Here is a 20,040-nt window from a genome sequence, read left to right as displayed (position 1 = left end):
GTGCTGGGGAGTAGGGTCAGTTCTCCTCCATAAATCATTGTAGACCTAAGGAATGCACTATCAAGATTTTCCACGCTTTGTCCCTGTCCTTGTCCATCTGGTCATGCTTCTGACCTGTACTAGGTTTAAATAGACTCTGGACTCAGCCCACATGCCTTTGTTACTTATTTGTACTCTTAAAATGTTCACCCGGCACAGCCAGAAGAGGATTGGTCACCCATCTGAGCCTGGTTCCTCTCTAGGTTTCTTAGAACAAATGTTGGCCTTCTTAGGGAGTTTTTCCTAGACACTGAAATTCAACACTACTGTTGTTTGCTCCTTGGGGTTTTAATGATGGTTGTTTTGTAAAAACACTTTGTGACAACTGCTGATTTAAAAAGGGCTTTATAAATAAATTTGATTGATTTATCGATCAACTTTGAGGACAGAATGTCCACTTGCTGCCAAATATATCCCACCCACTGACAGGTGCTATGATAACGACATTTTCAGTGTTATTCACTTCATCTGTCAGTGGTCATTATGTTATGGCTGAAAGATGTACATCATTTTTGGTGGTATCCGAAAGGCTACAGGCTACCGGTCTGTATCCATGATTGCACCTTGGTAAACTGACCTCTGACAACTCAAAAGTAGTTGAAACCCATTTCCCGTTGAATTAAGAGCACACTTTTTGTGCACTCACCTCTTTGGTACTCTAGGGGGCGACGTCGCAATACAATTGGGAATAGAACAGAAGGACCATTTCACTGAACTCTACGATACGGGAAGAAGGAAGTAGTACCGTCTCCGTAGCTGGTTTGCTATCTGTTAAACCTATGGTGAAAGCATATTCGGTTGACCCAAAATAACTTATCGTCAGCTAGTCTGAATCCTTGGAACAGCAATGGGAAAGGGTGGTGGCACATTTGAGAGGCTTCTTGGTAAGCTATAAGTAGCTTAACGTTTACACTGGTGATGTTTGAAGTGCGATGATTTTGCGTATTGTTTTGGCAGTCGTTTGGGGCTGTGGTACGGCCGTGCAAATAGCAAGCTCCTTCGTTAGCTACCATTGTTGTCTAGGTCGAGGCCTGTATTCCGAACCCAAGTTATTTTTTTGTTGTCGGCATTACCCCAACTATGTATGTGGCAACAGTTATATCTCGTTTCAGTTCCCATAAAGATGCATTTAATGCCAGGTATTTGGCAGTGATCCTATATGATGTCGACTTTAGCCAAGCTAACATGTTAGCTACGCAATCAGCTGGTGATGATGCTGGCGTTGGGGGTTTTGCGCTGCGCCCCAATTTTTGTTGCGACTGTACATTGTTTTGTTTCTTAGTCGTTAAATAATTACGTATTCCATCACCCTGTCTGTTGTAACGTTGGTTTCCTGTAGGTGACAAGTATCTACTTTAGTCACGATAACTAACTACTGTCATGTTGTTACGTATCAGCTAGCCTAAGTTAGCTTTTCAGCTCGGCTCAATGCTCGAGACAACATGACAGTGTCACCAGACGTGTCTTCATCATATACTTCATTAAAACCCCAGACCTGTCGTTCACAGCAAACCACTCACTGAAAACGGTCATAGGGAGTATATTTTTCGAAGTGTCGTGACGTTATTGTCAGCGCATAATAAAGATCGGATTTGTGTCATGTCTCAGGATAACAATTACGCACAATCCTGGGTTATATTTAATGTACAAAGGTACAAAGGTTTTGTTTGTCAAACAGACATTCAGCTAGGCCCTTTCTCTTTTCGTCAAACAACCTTACGTCTAGGTACCTATGTGAATTATTTTGTAACATTAACTATTCTATCGTTGCTATTGTGGCCCTGGATGAGTCAGTGAGGGCCTGGTAATTTCTTGATAAATTGAATCAGCTGTGCTTGCCTTGGCTGTGATGAAAATGTGTTCTGTTTGGGGTACTGGAGGAGCGCTGTTTGGGGTACTGGAGGAGCGCTGTTTGGGGTACTGGAGGAGCGCTGTTTGGGGTACTGGAGGAGCGCTGTTTGGGGTACTGGAGGAGCGCTGTTTGGGGTACTGGAGGAGCGCTGTTTGGGGTACTGGAGGAGCGCTGTTTGGGGTACTGGAGGAGCGCTGTTTGGGGTACTGGAGGAGCGTTGCCATGGCCCCTGGTCAAGGGTGTTTTATAGATGTGAGACACTAATCGAAGCCTCCCTCCTTGCATGTGTTCAGATAAAGCCACCAGCCAGCTGCTCTTGGAGACAGACTGGGAGTCCATCCTACAGATCTGTGATCTCATTCGTCAAGGAGACACACAGTGAGTATGTGAGAGTGGCTCAGTCCACCAAGACCCTGACTGAATATTTAAAACATCATTTTGGTCTTCTTCATTTCCCTTCTGTAACATAATCAAGGCTTTACATCACTGCGTGTGATTGGATTGGTGCGGTTGATGGGTCATCTGAATAGTGTGATCAAACACGAGCCGTTGTGGAAGATGGAAGACATTTGATAAAATGGAAGGGCAGCCCTGCTTCCCTCACGTTATGACTGAGTGGTTGTTGTTGTGGTCCTCATCGATATTGTTCTCTTCCCTGCAGGGCAAAGTATGCTGTCGCTTCCATAAAGAAGAAGCTGATGGACAAGAACCCCCACGTGGCCTTGTACGCCCTTGAGGTGCGTTACTAAATGAATCTGTATTGAACTGCTCCAAATTGTTATTACACAGTTTAAACCATCCAGATCTGGTTAATGGATGGCATTATTCATCTACTGGAGGGCTGGGCAATACTGCCTAAATCATATTATGGTGTATTTGGGGTTTTGGACTGTAACGGCATGTATCCCAGTATGTTCATTTGTCCCTTTAATTGCAATAAAAACAATGTTTAAGGAGTTACAGAATCATGTAGTATTCAAACATGAATTCAAGTAACCGCTCCTCCGTAATACAGTGCAAGTGACCATAATATTCCCCAAAATAAAAAGGTTCTGTTTTTGTTGTAGACTCATGAAGCGCCACCTGTGTTGTGGCTTTTAGTTTGACACTTGCAGTGCTACTGGTGTATGATGACCCTGCCGTGTCTGAATGCGTTCTAGGGCACCGTCACACCGTGTCAATCAGGGCACGGTCACACCGTGTCAATCAATATTTGTCTACATTTCTTACCGACTTCTGTCATCCAGCCAAAACATATTCCTGGCAATTGACAAATACTGTAAGCATGGTTGACCGCACACTGTCAAAACCATGGCAGTATCTGGTGTGACCAAGCTATTTATAAATGAACCACAAAGCAAAACACTTTTTTATTTTTTTTAAGGGAGGAGGCTGAGTTTGAAACACCAAGTCTTCCTTTAATGCTGAAGTGTGGAGCACAGTGTTCTGCAGTGGGATAACCCGTTTTCCCGTCCTCCAGGTGTTGGAGTCCGTAGTGAAGAACTGTGGACAGACGGTCCATGATGAGGTGGCCAGTAAGACCACCATGGAGGAGCTGAAGGAGCTACTCAAGGTGACCTTTGTTTGGTTCAGACCTTTCCTTTCTCCTCCTTCCCCCTCCCAGGCCTCATCTTTATTGGCCCATTACAGGTCTCTACAATGCCACCATTAACGTGCTTATATGGGGCCCTGTGATTGGCTGTGCATCCTGGAATTTAAATGTGAAGATCCCAGTAGACCGTCTTAAAGGATTCTAACTTCACCCCGCACTGTTTTTGGGTGCTCCTACATCTCTCGTGTGCCAGTGGTGAGGAGAAAATGTAGGTTCCATATACTTTGCGTTGTAATACATTTTGGATAAAGGTGTGGAAATTGTCACGGAAATGCAGTACACCGCATTTAACCTCCGCTAAACCTCTGGCAAGACGCTAATCCCCTCAGTTAAACATAAAATGGCCTCTGACCCCACATTACTGCGGTGGGGTGGAAGGTTATCTTGAAGTCCAGTAATATTTATCTCCCTGTCAATCACTTCTTCTTAGTTCACCCCCATTCAGACAGCTGACACAGCAGGGCATGCCGGTTCTGGTTCTGAGAGAGCCCAGTAATGTGACTAGTCGGGGAAAGGGAACCTAACCCAGACTGTAAACTGGGTCTTTGGGAAGCGTTTGGACATTTTAGGACATTTTTCATGAAATGTTTGGTCAAACTTGTGCTTTTGGTTATGTAGGGTTTGTTTTGGCCTTCACGATGCCATTGTTTTGTTCCCACTGTAGACATGGAACAGTTAGGATTAACACCTAATCACTGCAACTCCATGTGACAGTGTTTCTGGGGTAGTTTCCACATAGGACGGCTAAATGAAAGCAGGAAATAATTCCCGTCAGAGTCAATGATCGCAGCATACCTCACCTTTCTGTATTTCCAAGCATAAGAGCCACGTGCCTCTAATCGGAGATCATTTTAGAATTTCCCCCGCTAACTGTTAAGGTTTCAGTCGAGGAAGGAAAAGCTGATCCCGGATCGGTCCGTACCTAGTGGAGCATTCCTTCATGATGGAATGTTGTCTGGGCTCTGGGGGAGCGCTTGTGGTCTGGCTGGCTTGAGGAGGAAGTTTAAAGGCCTCCAGCGAGTCAGCTGACGTGATAGGCTTCCCTCTTCACTCTTTTGGCCTGGGCCTATAAGGTAGTAACAATACATGTGCATCAGTCCACAGCTCAGAGCACTGGACCCTCCTAGGCCACACAAAATATTAGTGGTGTTTTTTGGTCTGGAAAAAATAAATGGGTAGAAATTATGGCTGTTTAATTTATATTACACATTTTTTTTTTTTTTTATGAAACACAAAAGGCAACTTGTGTATTAGGATTTGATTCTGACTGACATTCTTTGTGCACCTAAAGTCCCCCCCATCTTTCTATCATGCTTTCTTAGATGTATGTTTGCCAACCAGCTGTTTTTTTTGTTTTAGTTTATTCCTTGTGATTTGTGAGCTGATATTTACAGTTTGGGTGTTGTCAATGAATTGTGCCCAACGAGCCGACGGCCACTCCGTTTGAACAGCACAATTCTCGTTTGAAATGCAAGGGGTGAAAGTTGCCTAGTAACTGAACCCTGCTCATCTGTCGACTAACAGCCTGAGGTTCAGAACGTCTGTACCCGATAGAAATGGATCCTAATGAAAAGAGAGATGATTCATTGTTCTTCCTGTCATTTATATTGTAGGTTCTACCTGCAATACCTTTATCTAGACTGTTCTTAATGTTTAAAATCTAATAGACCTGTAATGAGTAAATTTGACATGAGTGTTCATTCTACTTGAAACTCATCCGTTTTAATCTGATTCAGAATGTTCTGTAATGATCCCTCCAGTAAAGTTCCCAGTACATTTGCAGTGTAGACAGCATGACTTTGCAGTCTTAATTGGCTTCCTGGTGGTGATGTCATAGTTTGGTCACATGACAGTGCAGAGTTCCCACCCCTCCGTGAGAGAACACAACAAGTCAACAGTTTGAACGTTTAGCCTCTCATAGAATTTTTATTATTTAAAATAAAGGATTTAAAGGGAAAAAAGACTTAGGTATTGAGCAAATCTCCCTGGCAAGGTTATGATTTTGACTCATGCTGTGTATGATTCATATTATAGTTGTAGTTTATCAATGTATTTCTGTGGTATTTGATATCTTTTGAAAGGTGTGTGTGTTTGTGTGTGTCTAATTTCTTGTTAACTCATTGGTCAGTTCTGTGCTATGAAGTTGTACTCAGTGAGTGGTGATGTGTTGCCCTAGAAACAGACGGAGCCCAATGTGAGGAACAAGATTCTGTACCTAATCCAGGCCTGGGCCCATGCCTTCCGCAACGAGCCCAAGTACAAGGTGGTCCAGGACACGTACCAGATCATGAAGGTGGAGGGTACGTCCCCACACACGCCGCCCAGAGCCCAAATCACGCCCCGCTGGCGCTCCTGTAGAGCAGAAACCATCCTGTATGTAAAGGAGTCCTGTTTCCTAACATGTTTATCCTTACAGGTCACGTGTTCCCCGAGTTCAAGGAGAGTGACGCCATGTTTGCTGCTGAGCGGGTAAGAGTCTTATTGTTCTCCGTCCCAACGGGTTGGAAAGTTGCTGACTGGACAATCTCATTGTTAGGATCATTTCTAATCTCTCTCTGTCTTTCCCCCGCTCTCTCCTCGCTTGTGTGTCTGCGTCTCCTTCCTCCTTCAAGGCTCCTGACTGGGTGGATGCGGAGGAGTGCCACCGCTGCCGGGTTCAGTTTGGAGTGATGACTAGGAAGGTAGGAGGCGGGGTCCTTGAGTGAGACCAACACAGTTTGGTGTGATGACTAGGAAGGTAGGAGGCGGGGTCCTTGAGTGAGACCAACACAGTTTGGTGTGATGACTAGGAAGGTAGGAGGCGGGTCCTTGAGTGAGACCAACACAGTTTGGAGTGATGACTAGGAAGGTAGGAGGCGGGGTCCTTGAGTGAGACCAACACAGTTTGGAGTGATGACTAGGAAGGTAGGAGGCGGGGTCCTTGAGTGAGACCAACACAGTTTGGAGTGATGACTAGGAAGGTAGGAGGCGGGGTCTTTGAGTGAGACCAACACAGTTTGGAGTGATGACTAGGAAGGTAGGAGGCGGGGTCTTTGAGTGAGACCAACACATTTTGGAGTGATGACTAGGAAGGTAGGAGGCGGGGTCTTTGAGTGAGACCAACACAGTTTGGAGTGATGACTAGGAAGGTAGGAGGCGGGGTCTTTGAGTGAGACCAACACAGTTTGGAGTGATGACTAGGAAGGTAGGAGGCGGGGTCTTTGAGTGAGACCAACACAGTTTGGAGTGATGACTAGGAAGGTAGGAGGCGGGTCCTTGAGTGAGACCAACACAGTTTGGAGTGATGACTAGGAAGGTAGGAGGCGGGGTCCTTGAGTGAGACCAACACAGTTTGGAGTGATGACTAGGAAGGTAGGAGGCGGGGTCTTTGAGTGAGACCAACACAGTTTGGAGTGATGACTAGGAAGGTAGGAGGCGGGGTCTTTGAGTGAGACCAACACAGTTTGGAGTGATGACTAGGAAGGTAGGAGGCGGGGTCTTTGAGTGAGACCAACACAGTTTGGAGTGATGACTAGGAAGGTAGGAGGCGGGGTCTTTGAGTGAGACCAACACAGTTTGAAGTGATGACTAGGAAGGTAGGAGGCGGGGTCCTTGAGTGAGACCAACACAGTTTGGAGTGATGACTAGGAAGGTAGGAGGCGGGGTCTTTGAGTGAGACCAACACAGTTTGGAGTGATGACTAGGAAGGTAGGAGGCGGGTCCTTGAGTGAGACCAACACAGTTTGGAGTGATGACTAGGAAGGTAGGAGGCGGGTCCTTGAGTGAGACCAACACAGTTTGGAGTGATGACTAGGAAGGTAGGAGGCGGGGTCCTTGAGTGAGACCAACACAGTTTGGTGTGATGACTAGGAAGGTAGGAGGCGGGGTCCTTGAGTGAGACCAACACAGTTTGGTGTGATGACTAGGAAGGTAGGAGGCGGGTCCTTGAGTGAGACCAACACAGTTTGGAGTGATGACTAGGAAGGTAGGAGGCGGGTCCTTGAGTGAGACCAACACAGCCACCACAACAAACTGTTCAGTAGTAACCTCAGTGATTTGTGTGGAAATGTCATCTACTTCCTTATGAGTAACCAGCCGTGTGGTTGAGAGAGGGGTACTTTCCTAAGGTGTCTGCACAGTCTCTTACCGTCCGCGTAACCCTAGTATGTCCTCCTGTTCCAGCATCACTGCAGAGCGTGCGGTCAGATCTTCTGTGGGAAGTGCTCCTCCAAATACTCCACCATCCCGAAGTTTGGCATCGAAAAGGAGGTGCGGGTCTGCGAGCCCTGCTTCGAGCTGCTCAACAAGTGAGTGGCTCCGCCCGAAGCCGCGCTTCCTTTCCTCTTGTTTGGTGTGGGACAGCGAATGTAAAGTTGAATTCCGTTTCTTTAACCCTTTTGTACGGGTTAAGTTGTCCAGTCGTGTGGGTAAAGGAGTGTGAAGGTCTCCCTACAGCTGTCTGCTACAGTAATGGGAATGGTTCCTGAAAGGAATCGACTGGTCTCTGAACCCCTTCCATCCATCCGCCTTCAACGTCCTCTGACTCATCAGATTGTGTGTCTGACCCTTGACCTCCCCTCTGATCCCCTCTCCTTACCAGCCACCCCTCCCTCTCTCCCCCGCCTAGGAAAGCCGAGGGGGGTAAACCGTCCGGGACGTCCGGTTCCATGGCCCCGGGCCCCGCCGAGCTGCCGCCGGAGTACCTGACCAGCCCGCTGTCCCAGCAGTCTCAGGTAGTGGTCCAGGAAACAGTAAGTGAAGCCCTAGACGTCGAGGGGGTCCTCTCCACCCCTTGCCTCCGGGACCACCACGCATTTCAGACGCTAACCGTCAATCCCTCCACCGATTTCTGTGCGGTGTGCCAGTCCAGGCCCACAGCGAGAACAGGGAAATGTCTGGTGGTTCCCAAGGAGGGCGTTGGGACGGGCCGACGCGGGGGGGTTGGGCTTTCCAAATGACCACCACTTCCTTTGATCGGGCACTTGTTTTGGGCTGGGAACATCTTGGCTTTACAATATTGTTTACACACGCAGCCCTGTTCTGGTCTTTGTTTTCACTAATTGACCAGTCGGATCTGTTCTGAGAAACCTGATCTGATGTGATCCGTCCAAATCGTGGGCGAAACGTAAGATGGGAGCTGCCTGTGTTAACGTGGCCTGTAGGCATTAGGGAGGCGTTTCAGATACTGACTGGCTTGGCTTCTGTCCCTGAGATGGGGGATTTTAACACGTCACAATCTCTAAACCCGGTGGCTTTAGTTTCAGGGGCATTCTGGGAGTTGTATTTTGTCATGGTAAGAAGGTCTAGACCCCCCAAAATCAACAAAATACAACCCCCCCAACGCTTTGGACAAGTCTTTTCTTAGATTGTGGTCATCTCCCTTTTGCCCCTTTCATTCTCCTGTGACCCCGTGGTGTTCCAGGGTGTCTGTGTCGGCAGTCAAGGTGCTCCTCCGTTCAGTGGCCCTGGTTGAAGAGTGAGGAAGCAGAGTTTCACTTTTATTTCAATCAGGGTGATCAGATCAGGGGTTGCTAAACCTTTTTTTCGAATGTATGTTATCTTGCATTTAGATTAATTGATAACATTTGCAACATTACTTCCTAAGCAAAGTCCAGTTTTCTTTGACTTAAAATGTTGAAACTCAGCTTCTATATTCCATAGACAACAATATTTCATTTGTATACGGCTGGCGTTTTGCTGACCTCGTTCCTAGGATGTTGCACATATGAGCCTGGAACACCTACCATGTAAAGCTGGCTGAACTGATGATAATGAAGTGTTAACCACCATCTCAAGTCCATGACCTGTGTGAAGACGATGTAGACGATGAAGCCTGCACAACTGCCTTAAAGACAACCTGAAACACTGCCATTATTGCCCGATCAAGCCCATCCCTGCTCCTCTTTCCTGGGGTTATCCTCCCCTGGCCTCCCCTCCTTTGGGCCTCCCTCCTCCCCTCTCCCCCCCCCACCCCCTCTTACCCTGGGGGTGTCGTCTCATTACCCTGTCTCCCCAGATGCCCCCCAAACGAGATGAGGCGGCCTTGCAAGAGGAGGAGGAGCTACAGTTGGCCATCGCCCTATCACAGAGCGAGGCTGAGGAGAAAGAGAGAATGGTGAGTCGCGCTGGAAAACGAACAACGCCGCCTCGCTGCGTTCTGTGTGCGAAGACACTGACGTGTGATTTGTGTGTTTCTACAGAGGCAGAAGAACTCGTACGGGGTTTACCCCAAAGCCGAACCCACGCCGGTCACCTCGTCCGCCCCCCCGGTCAACTCTCTCTACTCCTCACCTGTGGTAAGAGGAGACGGGTCAGCTCCACAGCTCACGGCGTCCTGACTTCCCCCTGCTGCGGCAGGGCCGTGGGGTTTAATGTCTCCACATGCTCCTTTGGTAACCTCCTGGTGACTGGTTGAATATGGAGGTTGAAAGATGAAGTCAAATGCCTTTCTTTTATCTCATGTAGATTGAATCTTCACACCTGAGTTAGGCTTTGATTGGCTAGTCTACCTACGCTGGTGAGACTCCCTGTCTCCATCCACTGATTTGCCATCTAATCTGTAGTCTCCAGACTGAGGCAGAGTTTGGCCCTGTGTTGGTTAAACCTAGTCCAAAAGTTTAAATACATTCCCATGGAGATTTTCCACTGAGCTTGATTTTTAGTCCAGGACTTTATCTGTGAATGGGAATGTTTTTTTTTTTTAAGATTAGTCCTCTTACACGGCATTGTTTAATGTAAAGCCAGTCATCCTTTAAAATAACTTTCTTAGCCAGGAGGTTACTAATTATTGGGGAAATGGTAACACACTACATATTTAGGTGCCACTATATTTCTGTAATTACCACACTGGTAGGCTATACACCTGTAATTATGGTAATCTGTAGCTAGTATTTGTGCACATGCAGTGGCTTCATCTTGCCATTGGACTTTGTCTTCATTATGGCCACACCAGAGCATGACGTCACCAGGCAGTAGACTAAATGGACATTGGTCTTGTTATTGGAGTCTTATATTCTTATTAAGTACAACGAAATGACAATGTTTAGCTCTGTGATTGTTTCATCCATAAATAACCTGTATATTTTCTTCAGAACTCATCTGCTCCCTCAGCTGAAGATGTAGACCCTGAGGTAAGATTTCTATAGAAGCTGTAGTGGGATTTTCCCAAAGAACATTATTATAATTATTATTATTATTATTATTATTATTATTATTACATGATTGATCATCTACTCTATGAAGTGGATGTTGTTTTTTTATGGGATGGCCCGCCCCAGGTCAATAGGTTAAATCATGTGCATTGTTTGTGAGTACATACCAATGTGGCCACCTTCCCCAGCTGGCTCGTTACTTGAACAGAACATACTGGGAGAAGAAACAGGAAGAGGCGCGGAAGAGTCCCACCCCCTCTGCCCCTGCTCCAGTGCAATTGGCTGTTGAGCCACTGCCAGTCAGCCAGCCCCAGCCTGTGGAAACCCATGCTCCTATCCCAGCCCAAGTGATGGCCCCGCCTCCAGTCAACTTGGTGGAGGTGAGATTACAGTACCGCTTTAAGAGAGAACCGTTATTTAGCCGAAATGCCTGTGAGGATGATTTTGCGGGGGAAGACGGCACTTTCCTGTTAGCTCCGTGTTCATCCCGATTGACATCCCCCCCCACCACCACCACCCTCATCCCAGCAGCAGTATCAGAACGGCGAGTCTGAGGAGAACCACGAGGCATTCCTCAAAGCCCTGCAGAATGCCGTCACCACCTTCCTGAACCGCATGAAGAGCAACCACATGCGCGGGCGCAGCATCACCAACGACAGCGCCGTGCTCTCCCTCTTCCAGTCCATCAACAACATGCACCCGCAGCTCCTGGACATCCTCAACCAGCTGGACGAGAAGAGACGTGAGTACAGCCAGGTCTCGGCGCCCGGGCGCTCTGAGGGACTGGTGTCTCGTGTGCCCGTTAACAAGCCTCTCCCTGCTGTGGTCCATTGTTCCCAGTGTACTACGAGGGCCTGCAGGACAAGCTGGCCCAGGTGCGGGACGCCCGAGCTGCCCTCAACGCCCTGCGAGACGAGCACCGCGAGAAGCTGCGCCGCGCCGCAGAGGAGGCCGAGAGGCAGCGGCAGATCCAGCTGGCCCAGAAGCTGGAGATCATGAGGCAGAAGAAACAGGTGAGAAACGGCCTCGCTGTGGTGATGCACTATAGAAATGCATGACGTAGAACAGGTACAAAGAGTCTGATGGGTAACTTAAGTTTGCCGCATCAGCCTATCTGGTGGTGAATCTGATGTTTTTTCATTCTGTTAGCATGTCTGACCATGAGATTATTATGCTATATTATGTTTTATTAGCATGTCTGACCATGAGATTATTATGCTATATTATGTTTTATTAGCATGTCTGACCATGAGATTATTATGCTATATTATGTTTTATTAGCATGTCTGACCATGAGATTATTATGCTATATTATGTTTTATTAGCATGTCTGACCATGAGATTATTATGCTATATTATGTTTTATTAGCATGTCTGACCATGAGATTATTATGCTATATTATGTTTTATTAGCATGTCTGACCATGAGATTATTATGCTATATTATGTTTTATTAGCATGTCTGACCATGAGATTGGTTATTTACATTTGATTAGCAAGTGTCTGACCGTAATGTTTTGGGTCTTTTATTTCAGGAGTACCTTGAGATGCAGCGGCAGCTGGCCATCCAGCGCCTCCAGGAGCAGGAGAAGGAGAGGCAGATGAGACTGGAGCAACAGAAGCACACCATCCAGATGAGAGCCCAGATGCCTGCCTTCCCCATGCCATACGCACAGGTACCGACACAGAACACACACACACACGTCCGCCTACGCACAGGTACGACCACCCAAATTAATTTATTCAGTCAAGTCATAGAGGGTTTGGAGAGCATGGAAACCTCTTCCTGTTACCTCAGGTGGATCTTTGGGAGGACTGGCCATGACAACGGCAGCACATTTACCCGTTCCTCAAGGCATCACGCTCACCATCTACTCTTTTGCGGTGCAGATGCAGTCTTTGCCCCCCAACGTGGCAGGCGGGGTGGTGTACGGCCAGCCAGGGGCCCCCCCCAGTTACCCAGGAACCTTCAGTCCCTCGGCTTCGGTGGAGGGGTCGCCCATGCACAACATCTACATGAACCAGCCGGGCCAGCCCGGACCGGGACAGTACCAGGCCATGCCCCCGGGTGAGTACCAGGCCATGCCCCCGGGTGAGTACCAGGCCATGCCCCCATGTTCACGCTACCCGGGTTAAGGTGCCCCGTGGTTATGTCAGCAAAGCCCAGGGTTGGATACCCTGTTCAAAATGTACGCAGAGGGGTTGGGATGTTTCCTGATGGGTGAATGGTGTTTAAAATAGTTGCTGTTACAGGATGTGGACATTTAATTTAATGCACGCGTAAGTCGTCATGTCAGTGGTTGTCTAACGTCTTCTCTGTGGCCCCTGGAGGTGAACCGGTTGAGCTGGTACAGTGCTGACAAAACTGAACTGTTTCCCCTTTTCCAGAGGAGATGTTGGAGAACCACGAATCCAGATGTCTTAAGAAAACAATCCCAGTGAAACGGCATCGAAGGATGTCGGATGTTTTGTATTTAATGTCTCATTCGTTCCCCTCTTCTAGACCCCAACATGTATATGTACCAGCCAGCTGGAACCAATGGGCAGCAAGCTCCCCCTGGCCAGGCCCCACCCACCACCAGCCCTGCTTATTCCAGCTACCAGCCCACATCCTCACAGGGCTACCAGGTGGGGCCCGTCGCAATGCCGTGCCTGTCTGAATGGCACTAACATAAAAACGCACGGCGCCCAGTCCAAGCCGTTCATGTTTATCACGTGTCGTCCTCAGCAGAACGCCGTGTCTCAGGCCCAGTCCATGCCGACCATCTCCCAGCCTCCCACCACCAACGGCATGCCCTACATGGCCTACCCCACGCCCTACGCCATGCAGAACATGATGGCAGCCCTGCCGGGACCGGACCCAAACATGCCCTCCCAGCAGGCCTACATTCAGGGGCCGGGACAACAGCCGATGTACCAGCAGGTAGGCGCCAAGGACCGAATCATACTCTTAATGCTACGTTAGTGTTTCTGTGTTGATGTGGCCCGTGGATGGAGGGGATTGCAGAAAACGTACCATACGGCACTGTGAGGACCTGCCTGTGCGAGGCTTTACTCTTTCTCTCATCTCTCTCTGTGTAGATGGCTCCCCCTGGTGGGCCCCAGCAGCAGCAGCAGCAGCCTCAGCAGGTCCATCCTGGCAGTGAGGCCCAGCTCATCTCCTTCGACTGACCCGCCTGGCTAACTCCGCTTTTCTCCTCACCAACCTGCTCCCGCAGAGGGCAACACACTACACGCCTCCTCTGCTTTCCAGCACTCCCTCCCCCTGTCTTCCTCTCTTTACTCCCCTGTCCCCTGTCTTCCTCTCTTTACTCCCCTGTCCCCTGTCCTCCTCTCTTTACTCCCCTGTCCTCCTCTCTTTACTCCCCTGTCCTCCTCTCTTTACTCCCCTGTCTTCTTCTCTTTACTCCCCTGTCTTCTTCTCTTTACTCCCCTGTCCCCTGTCTTCTGAGGCCTGGATTCCTTTAGCAAACACAGTTCTTCTTACCATGTTGTTGTGATGTTGTGGCGGTTGTTGTGATGTTACAGACGTTAGGCCCTTGTTAGCCATTCTGCATCGCCCATCTGAAACAAGATGTTTTCTATTGGATGGGGGGGGCACCAAGCATTCCCAAAGGTCGTATTCACTAGCAATGAAACACAAGCGATATGTCGTTATGGGAAACTGCTGCTCAGACCGCATGTCTAACAAGGCGCTCATGGGTTCACCTTCTGCTGCCACAACGGGCACTAATGAATACGACCCGCATTCTCTCAGCCCACTCAAGTTGTACGTAGTCTTTATTTTATTCTTTGTTTGAAACAAGTTGCTGGAGCCCACCTAGTCAGTCCTGATGTAGAATTGCAACAAAAAAATACATTATTGTATTGATGAGACCTGCTGACAGTTCATTTTTAGTGTGCCGATGGGCCTTTTTTCTGCTGGGCTTGGTAGTGGAGAGAGGTATGTTCTTCACCTTTTTGACTTGACAGTTGAGGACATGGGAGGAGCCTGTACAGTACTGGGTTTCACACGGCTGATTAGTTATTAGGAATCAGACTGACTGGGGAAGACTACAATAGCACCCTTCCAGCGTTGAACTACAGCTCCTACAGAAACACAGATCCAAAGATGTATTTACATTGTCCCACAGAAGGTGTCCGGCCTGTCAGAACAGTTGACATTAATGGGTCTCTCACAGCAACTCCATTAACCACAATGCCTTGCATTAAGCTCCAGGAGGAGCTAGTGTAAAAATAGTGCTTAGGACAAATACAAATGTAGTTCCATTGCCAAATGTTAACAAGCAGCAATCTAGAGAGGGAAGCCTAAATGGCCTTGTTTACTTGTCAGAATAATTCAGATTTGTTGACCAGTTATTCGAAAGAACCAGTCATATAAGACAAAATAATTGGTATGGCTGTGTAAACAAGGCTTGTGAGACTTGGCTGTTCTACTTTTGACCAGAATTTCACTTGTGTTCATTTTTGTGCTGAGTTGGAGAATGAGTTACGTTGATGTTAACTGACCCAATCGTTCTCAAGCCTCCTCTCAAAGACCCCCACAGGGTTTTTTATAATTTGGCTGTCCGATCTAGCTACCCTTATTTACCTAGTCATTTGCTTGAGGAGTTGACAGCGCGTTGTGCCAGCTCTGTAGTAGAATATTCAGGGTCCTTGAGGGGAGGATTCAGAACCACAGACTGCAGAATGGACTGTGTGGTACTCTTACTATATCTCCAGGTCATGTCCAAATCAAGGATTTATTTACAGCTGGGGCACCAGGTGTGTGCAATTAATTATTAGATAGAATAGAATGAGCTGAAATTGGACCTGATTAGGATAGGAATTGAATAACCCTCAGTTAAAAAGGTGAGGGTCAGTTTTGTTTCGGGTCTTTTGGTTTCTGTAATGTTGGGTTGAATCACAGGTATTTCCTTGATCCAGTGTGTTCTTCTCGTTCCCTCCGATTGGTTCCCCAGTCCCTTACAATGTTTAGAGGCAACAGTCGCACTGAGGTAATTGGTTGACGTTAGTTGTAAACCGCGGGCCTATAGAGGGGAGCTGGTGGTGGTCAGTTAGTCAGGACATGGACACGTGATGAACACATGACAATGTGTTGTGCATGATAAACACCCCCAGGGTCGACAAGTTCTTCTGTTATAACCCCCCCCACCACCCCCCCCAGGGTCGACAAGTTCTTCTGTAACCACGTTAATGCCATCTGTGTACTTCTTCTGTACTCTGTCATTATTGATCTTCTGTCTGACTTCAAAGTAATTTTAAGATTATATTTAATAAATATCTTGTTCTTCTATTGTCCATCTGCTTTGTGTTTTTCCATCATTTTATTATTTGGAAGCTAAGAATAAAGTAGCCAGAGTGCCAATGTGTTCAATCATGCCAACTCATTCCAGGATGTTTGGTTGGACTGTGACAAATGGAGTCGGCAAGACTACAAACAGATCTGGGACCAGACTAAGATAGATGGGGATGTGTATTCAATGAGTTTGATATTTTATTTACACACAGATTATTCCATGCTTCATAAATGAATTAGTAATATATGAGTTGCACAAGAAATCCTCAAAGTTTCCTGAAGACCAGGCATTTATTGTACTGCTCCATTTCAATCTGGAAAAGAAACAAGTGACAAATCAATTAGTGTGTTACTTTAAAGACGGAGCTAGCTGTAGAGCCATTTGTAGGGCAGGTTTTGCTGACACAAATGAAGCCCAGTCTAGAACCCCCAAAATATCAAGGTAAATTTGAGCTCCAATGGACTTGATTTTATTTGTCCTTGAGGTGGTTTAATCAGTGTCTCTGAAACCGGCCCATAATCTGTGAATGTTCTAGTGAATGAAACCTGTCTGCACTGCTGTCAGTGTGTGAGCACATTGATTCAGTTAATGTATTGTGTATTATTAAACACTCACCATCCTTTCCATTCGTAGCCCATTCCCAAATGCCAATTGTCTCAAAGTATCTATGTCTGGTAGACCCCACTCAGGGTTCCTGTAGGGAAACGGTGCACAGGTTATGGGACAGTTCATTCTAGTCAGGATGATTTGTAGATCGGTCAGTCAGTCACAGTTCATTCTAGTCAGGATGATTTGTAGATCGGTCAGTCAGTCACAGTTCATTCTAGTCAGGATGATTTGGAGATCGGTCAGTCAGTCATAGTTCATTCTAGTCAGGATGATTTGGAGATCGGTCAGTCAGTCACAGTTCATTCTAGTCAGGATGATTTGGAGATCGGTCAGTCAGTCACAGTTCATTCTAGTCAGGATGATTTGGAGATCGGTCAGTCAGTCACAGTTTATGATGCGTCAAGGGATTTGTGTCCCTAAACACGGTCTGTAGCTGGACGCTGGACAGCTTTCTTTCTGAGTAACTCTAACTCACATCTCTCGTAGCTCCTTGTCCAGGTCCTCCATGCAGCTGGGGCTGATGGTGCCGTTGATTGCGTAGGGCTGTAGAGGAAAGGTTTGGCTGATGTCAATGAAATGACAAGGTAAAAGCAGTGATTATCTTCAGTCTCACTCTCTCTTCATCAATCCATACTTGATGATAATATGTGTATGTTCTGCCCCGGCTCATACCAACATGTGGTGACGATGAAACCTACCCCGTGTGTGATCAAGACGGCGTTTTGTCTGAGCAGTCGCCCTGATCCTTTCAATACACCCTGACAATACAATACAGACACCTGTGTTGATACAGCCTGTCCATCATATCCAAATTCACATCTTCATTTCCCCCCCTATTTTGATCAGGTAAGATCTTTTCATGTCAGATCATTTTTGGGGGTTTCTGAATTTTTTTTTCACTATCTTTGTAAGCCGCAGACATTTCTTCCAATATAATAATAGATTTAAAAAACTCATGATCCTGATCAAGGGATAAGTCATCAGTAGATATTTAACCCATTAAATCTATTGTGCAGTAATTATACTGATATAAAGGATTTATAACTGCAGCCTCACATTCATAACACAAGCATAACACACTTCTTAACTTACACAACTGGTATGTTTCCTGTTGGTAGCCAGATCCAAGCCAGCGGCCAGATATGACGTACCTCCACTGTTTTGAAAGAGCTGTACTGAAGCAGGTTGATCGCAACGATGACATCACAAGAGCTGCATGGAAGACCCGCCCACTTCTCCCAGGGTTGGCTGGCATCCAGGTGCACAGGTTGGAGGACAGTCTTCACTCTGGTTGCTGCAATGTACGATCTGATACTGCAAAATACATATTAGAGACTCTAGCACTCTGTAGAAAAGTAAGCTTGATATCAGATTTTTTGAAAAGAAAAGAAATGTTAAAAGCCTACAGCCCCAATTCATAGCTCAAATTAATCAACCAAGTGTATTTTATAAACCCCTTTTCACATCAGCAGTTCTCACAAGTGCTTTTACAAACACCTCTGATACCCCAAACAGCAAGCAACAACTGAGTTGATGAACAGTGGTTAGGAAGAACTCTCTGGAAAAATTCAAATGTAGATCACAGTCCTTTTGTCCGTACAATAGCTCTGTCAATGCATTTCAGAGTGCTTACATTTCTCTAGCACCATCCCTCAGATTTTTACAATAAGACGCGGGGAGAACCTGTTGTTATTGTTATTTATGTTTTTATCTATATACTGCATGTGTCTATCTATTGTGAATTGTCCTACCTATACTGTTCTTATAGTATCTATATTGTTGGCAGGGCCCACCTTTCCTGAGATTCCTCTTTTATGTCTGACGGTTGCCAGGTGACGAAGGGCAAGGCCAGGGCGAAGTTGACCACATGTTGTCCGGTGCCGGAGCCCAGCTCTAAGGCAAAGAGTTCCCTGTGAGACTGCTCCTCCAACACATCGCTCAACACCGAACACAGCTCCTTCTGGTTTCTGTCAGCCAGAGGCGAGATCAGCATGGTCTTCACAAAGAGAGAGAGTGTAGGATATAATTAAACGAATCAACCCGAAAGTGAGAGTAAAGGCAAACTGTTTAAAATCATCCACGCAGCTGTCTAAATATGATTGTTTCTTGAGCTGCTCTGGAGGCTAATGAAATGGCATGGTTGATGGCTGGGACCAGGAGGAGGATGATGGGTAGTCTACAGCCCTATAGCCTATGGGGCAGATGGGTCTCCAGATTACCTGGCTAAGAGGATTCTGGATGCTCTAGTGAACACTCCTCCCCCAAACGGAATCTATATAAGGCAGTGTCTTCAAAAAGACATACACACTAAACGCAAACACTATTTCAGCAATAAAGCACAAAGCCAATAAACCACAACATATTGCTGGATTGACTGGATACAGCACATAGTCGTAGTATATTGGCAATATACTACAAACCCCCAAGATGACTTATTGATTTTACTAACCGGTCAGACACAATTAGAGCATTAAGAAGTGATGTGATGTCATACCTGTAGTATAAGGTGTCATACACAGCTCCGGAAATAATGTATAGATCACTGCACCTTATTCTTTCCTTTCCAAAAAAAGTTGAAAAGGAAAGTTTTGAGTGAGGAACAGAAGTGTTAAAATTGGAGTGGTTTCTGAATTTTAACCCTTCTGTTTCTCACTCAAAACCTTCCTTTTCAACTTTTTTGGAAAGGAAAGAAAAAGTTGCAGTGTTCTCTTAATTTTTTCTGGAGCTGTATACTACTGCTATCAGCCAATCTGCATTCAGGATTTAAACCATCTGGTTCATAAAGTCTCATATTCACTGCTATCAGCCAATTGAAACTTAGGATTTAAACCATCTGGTTCATAAGGTCTCTTATCCACAGCCAAATTCAGGATTTGATCCATCAAATGTACAAGAAATTATTATACTTTAATGAAAAATGTAATTAGTTTGTCAAACATATCCTGTTCCTGGTTGGTGTCGGATTGATACCAGATGCTGCTGGAATTGGTATTGGAGGGCCAGTAGGGAGCACTCTTCCATCATGTCTAAATATCGAAAACCATTGACCCAGGGCAATGCGCATTCTTTTCAGATGGGACGATAAACAATCCTGAAAAATACCTGAATGTAAGATTATGGGTGTTTACCCCTCTGAGTTCTGTTGAACCCGTGTCATGGCCAAATGTTAAATCTGACCCTAATACCAACATGATTGTATACTCACACTTTACTTCCATTTGGCTCATTGGACCCCTTTCCTCCCCAGTGATTCCCTGTCGTTGCTGTAGCTGTATACGAATGTGTTCGCTGTCAACTTTCAAGGTGAAATAAGGTAAAATATTCGCATTCAGTTATTCATATTTGGCAATTAATTAATCATATCACATGCTAAAGTCCCTACATATTTACTTCTGTCATATAAAGTGCATTCATATTTACATATTTAATGTGTTCTGTATATATCTTTTAAAAATATATATCCTTTGTTAATAAAGTTATATAGTTAGCTGAATCCAA

At 46.3% G+C, this 20,040-nt stretch overlaps 2 protein-coding genes across 14 annotated transcripts; one reads left to right on the top strand and one right to left on the bottom strand.

Moving 5' to 3' along the window:
• Positions 1 to 768: 768 nt before the first annotated feature.
• hgs (hepatocyte growth factor-regulated tyrosine kinase substrate) lies at positions 769 to 15,927 on the top strand. Of its 11 annotated transcripts, none has more exons than XM_034295479.1 (20): positions 769 to 923; positions 2,185 to 2,269; positions 2,553 to 2,628; positions 3,372 to 3,464; positions 5,686 to 5,803; positions 5,920 to 5,972; positions 6,116 to 6,184; positions 7,665 to 7,789; positions 8,083 to 8,233; positions 9,499 to 9,597; positions 9,683 to 9,778; positions 10,574 to 10,612; positions 10,822 to 11,013; positions 11,162 to 11,375; positions 11,474 to 11,646; positions 12,169 to 12,309; positions 12,524 to 12,725; positions 13,137 to 13,261; positions 13,365 to 13,556; positions 13,715 to 15,927. In XM_034295479.1, the coding sequence occupies exons 1-20, from the start codon at positions 887 to 889 to the stop codon at positions 13,802 to 13,804; spliced, it is 2,370 nt and encodes a 789-aa protein (XP_034151370.1). In that variant the 5' UTR covers positions 769 to 886; the 3' UTR covers positions 13,805 to 15,927. The 11 variants fall into 11 exon arrangements, with proteins under 11 accessions (XP_034151370.1, XP_034151376.1, XP_034151377.1 ...); XM_034295485.1 differs by having other exon boundaries at positions 770 to 923; positions 8,110 to 8,215; positions 11,165 to 11,375; XM_034295486.1 differs by having other exon boundaries at positions 770 to 923; positions 8,110 to 8,215; positions 12,524 to 12,701.
• On the bottom strand, positions 15,787 to 19,850 carry zgc:103625 (methyltransferase-like 26 B). 3 transcript variants are annotated; one of them, XM_020050815.3, is made up of 7 exons: positions 19,748 to 19,850; positions 18,336 to 18,538; positions 17,694 to 17,856; positions 17,241 to 17,300; positions 17,018 to 17,085; positions 16,549 to 16,627; positions 15,787 to 16,246 (listed from the first exon to the last, which is right to left on the bottom strand). In XM_020050815.3, exons 2-7 carry the CDS (start codon positions 18,533 to 18,535, stop codon positions 16,199 to 16,201), a joined length of 618 nt encoding a protein of 205 aa, XP_019906374.1. In that variant the 5' UTR covers positions 18,536 to 18,538; positions 19,748 to 19,850; the 3' UTR covers positions 15,787 to 16,198. The 3 variants fall into 3 exon arrangements, with proteins under 3 accessions (XP_019906374.1, XP_010901367.1, XP_034151428.1); XM_010903065.4 differs by lacking the exon at positions 19,748 to 19,850 and having other exon boundaries at positions 18,336 to 18,740; XM_034295537.1 differs by lacking the exons at positions 17,241 to 17,300; positions 19,748 to 19,850 and having other exon boundaries at positions 18,336 to 18,740.
• Positions 19,851 to 20,040: the final 190 nt, after the last annotated feature.

This window comes from Esox lucius, chromosome 11, assembly GCF_011004845.1.
Source record: "Esox lucius isolate fEsoLuc1 chromosome 11, fEsoLuc1.pri, whole genome shotgun sequence".
NCBI classification, from domain to species: domain Eukaryota; kingdom Metazoa; phylum Chordata; class Actinopteri; order Esociformes; family Esocidae; genus Esox; species Esox lucius.
This window is presented reverse-complemented; position numbering and strand designations above follow the sequence as displayed.

Bases quoted from the DNA above. Each gene is read 5' to 3' on its own strand.
- hgs (XM_020050782.3), top strand. From the start codon at position 887: ATGGGAAAGGGTGGTGGCACATTTGAGAGGCTTCTTG. The intron at 9,598-9,682 runs GTGAGTCGCGCT...GTGTTTCTACAG, and splicing joins CTGAGGAGAAAGAGAGAATG to AGGCAGAAGAACTCGTACGG. The intron at 9,779-10,573 runs GTAAGAGGAGAC...TATTTTCTTCAG, and splicing joins CTCTCTACTCCTCACCTGTG to AACTCATCTGCTCCCTCAGC.
- zgc:103625 (XM_020050815.3), bottom strand. From the start codon at position 18,535: ATGCTGATCTCGCCTCTGGCTGACAGAAACCAGAAGGAGCTGTGTTCG. The intron at 17,857-18,335 runs GTGGGCCCTGCC...TGTATTTTGCAG, and splicing joins AAAGAGGAATCTCAGGAAAG to TATCAGATCGTACATTGCAG. The intron at 17,086-17,240 runs GTAGGTTTCATC...TTTCCTCTACAG, and splicing joins CCGTCTTGATCACACACGGG to CCCTACGCAATCAACGGCAC.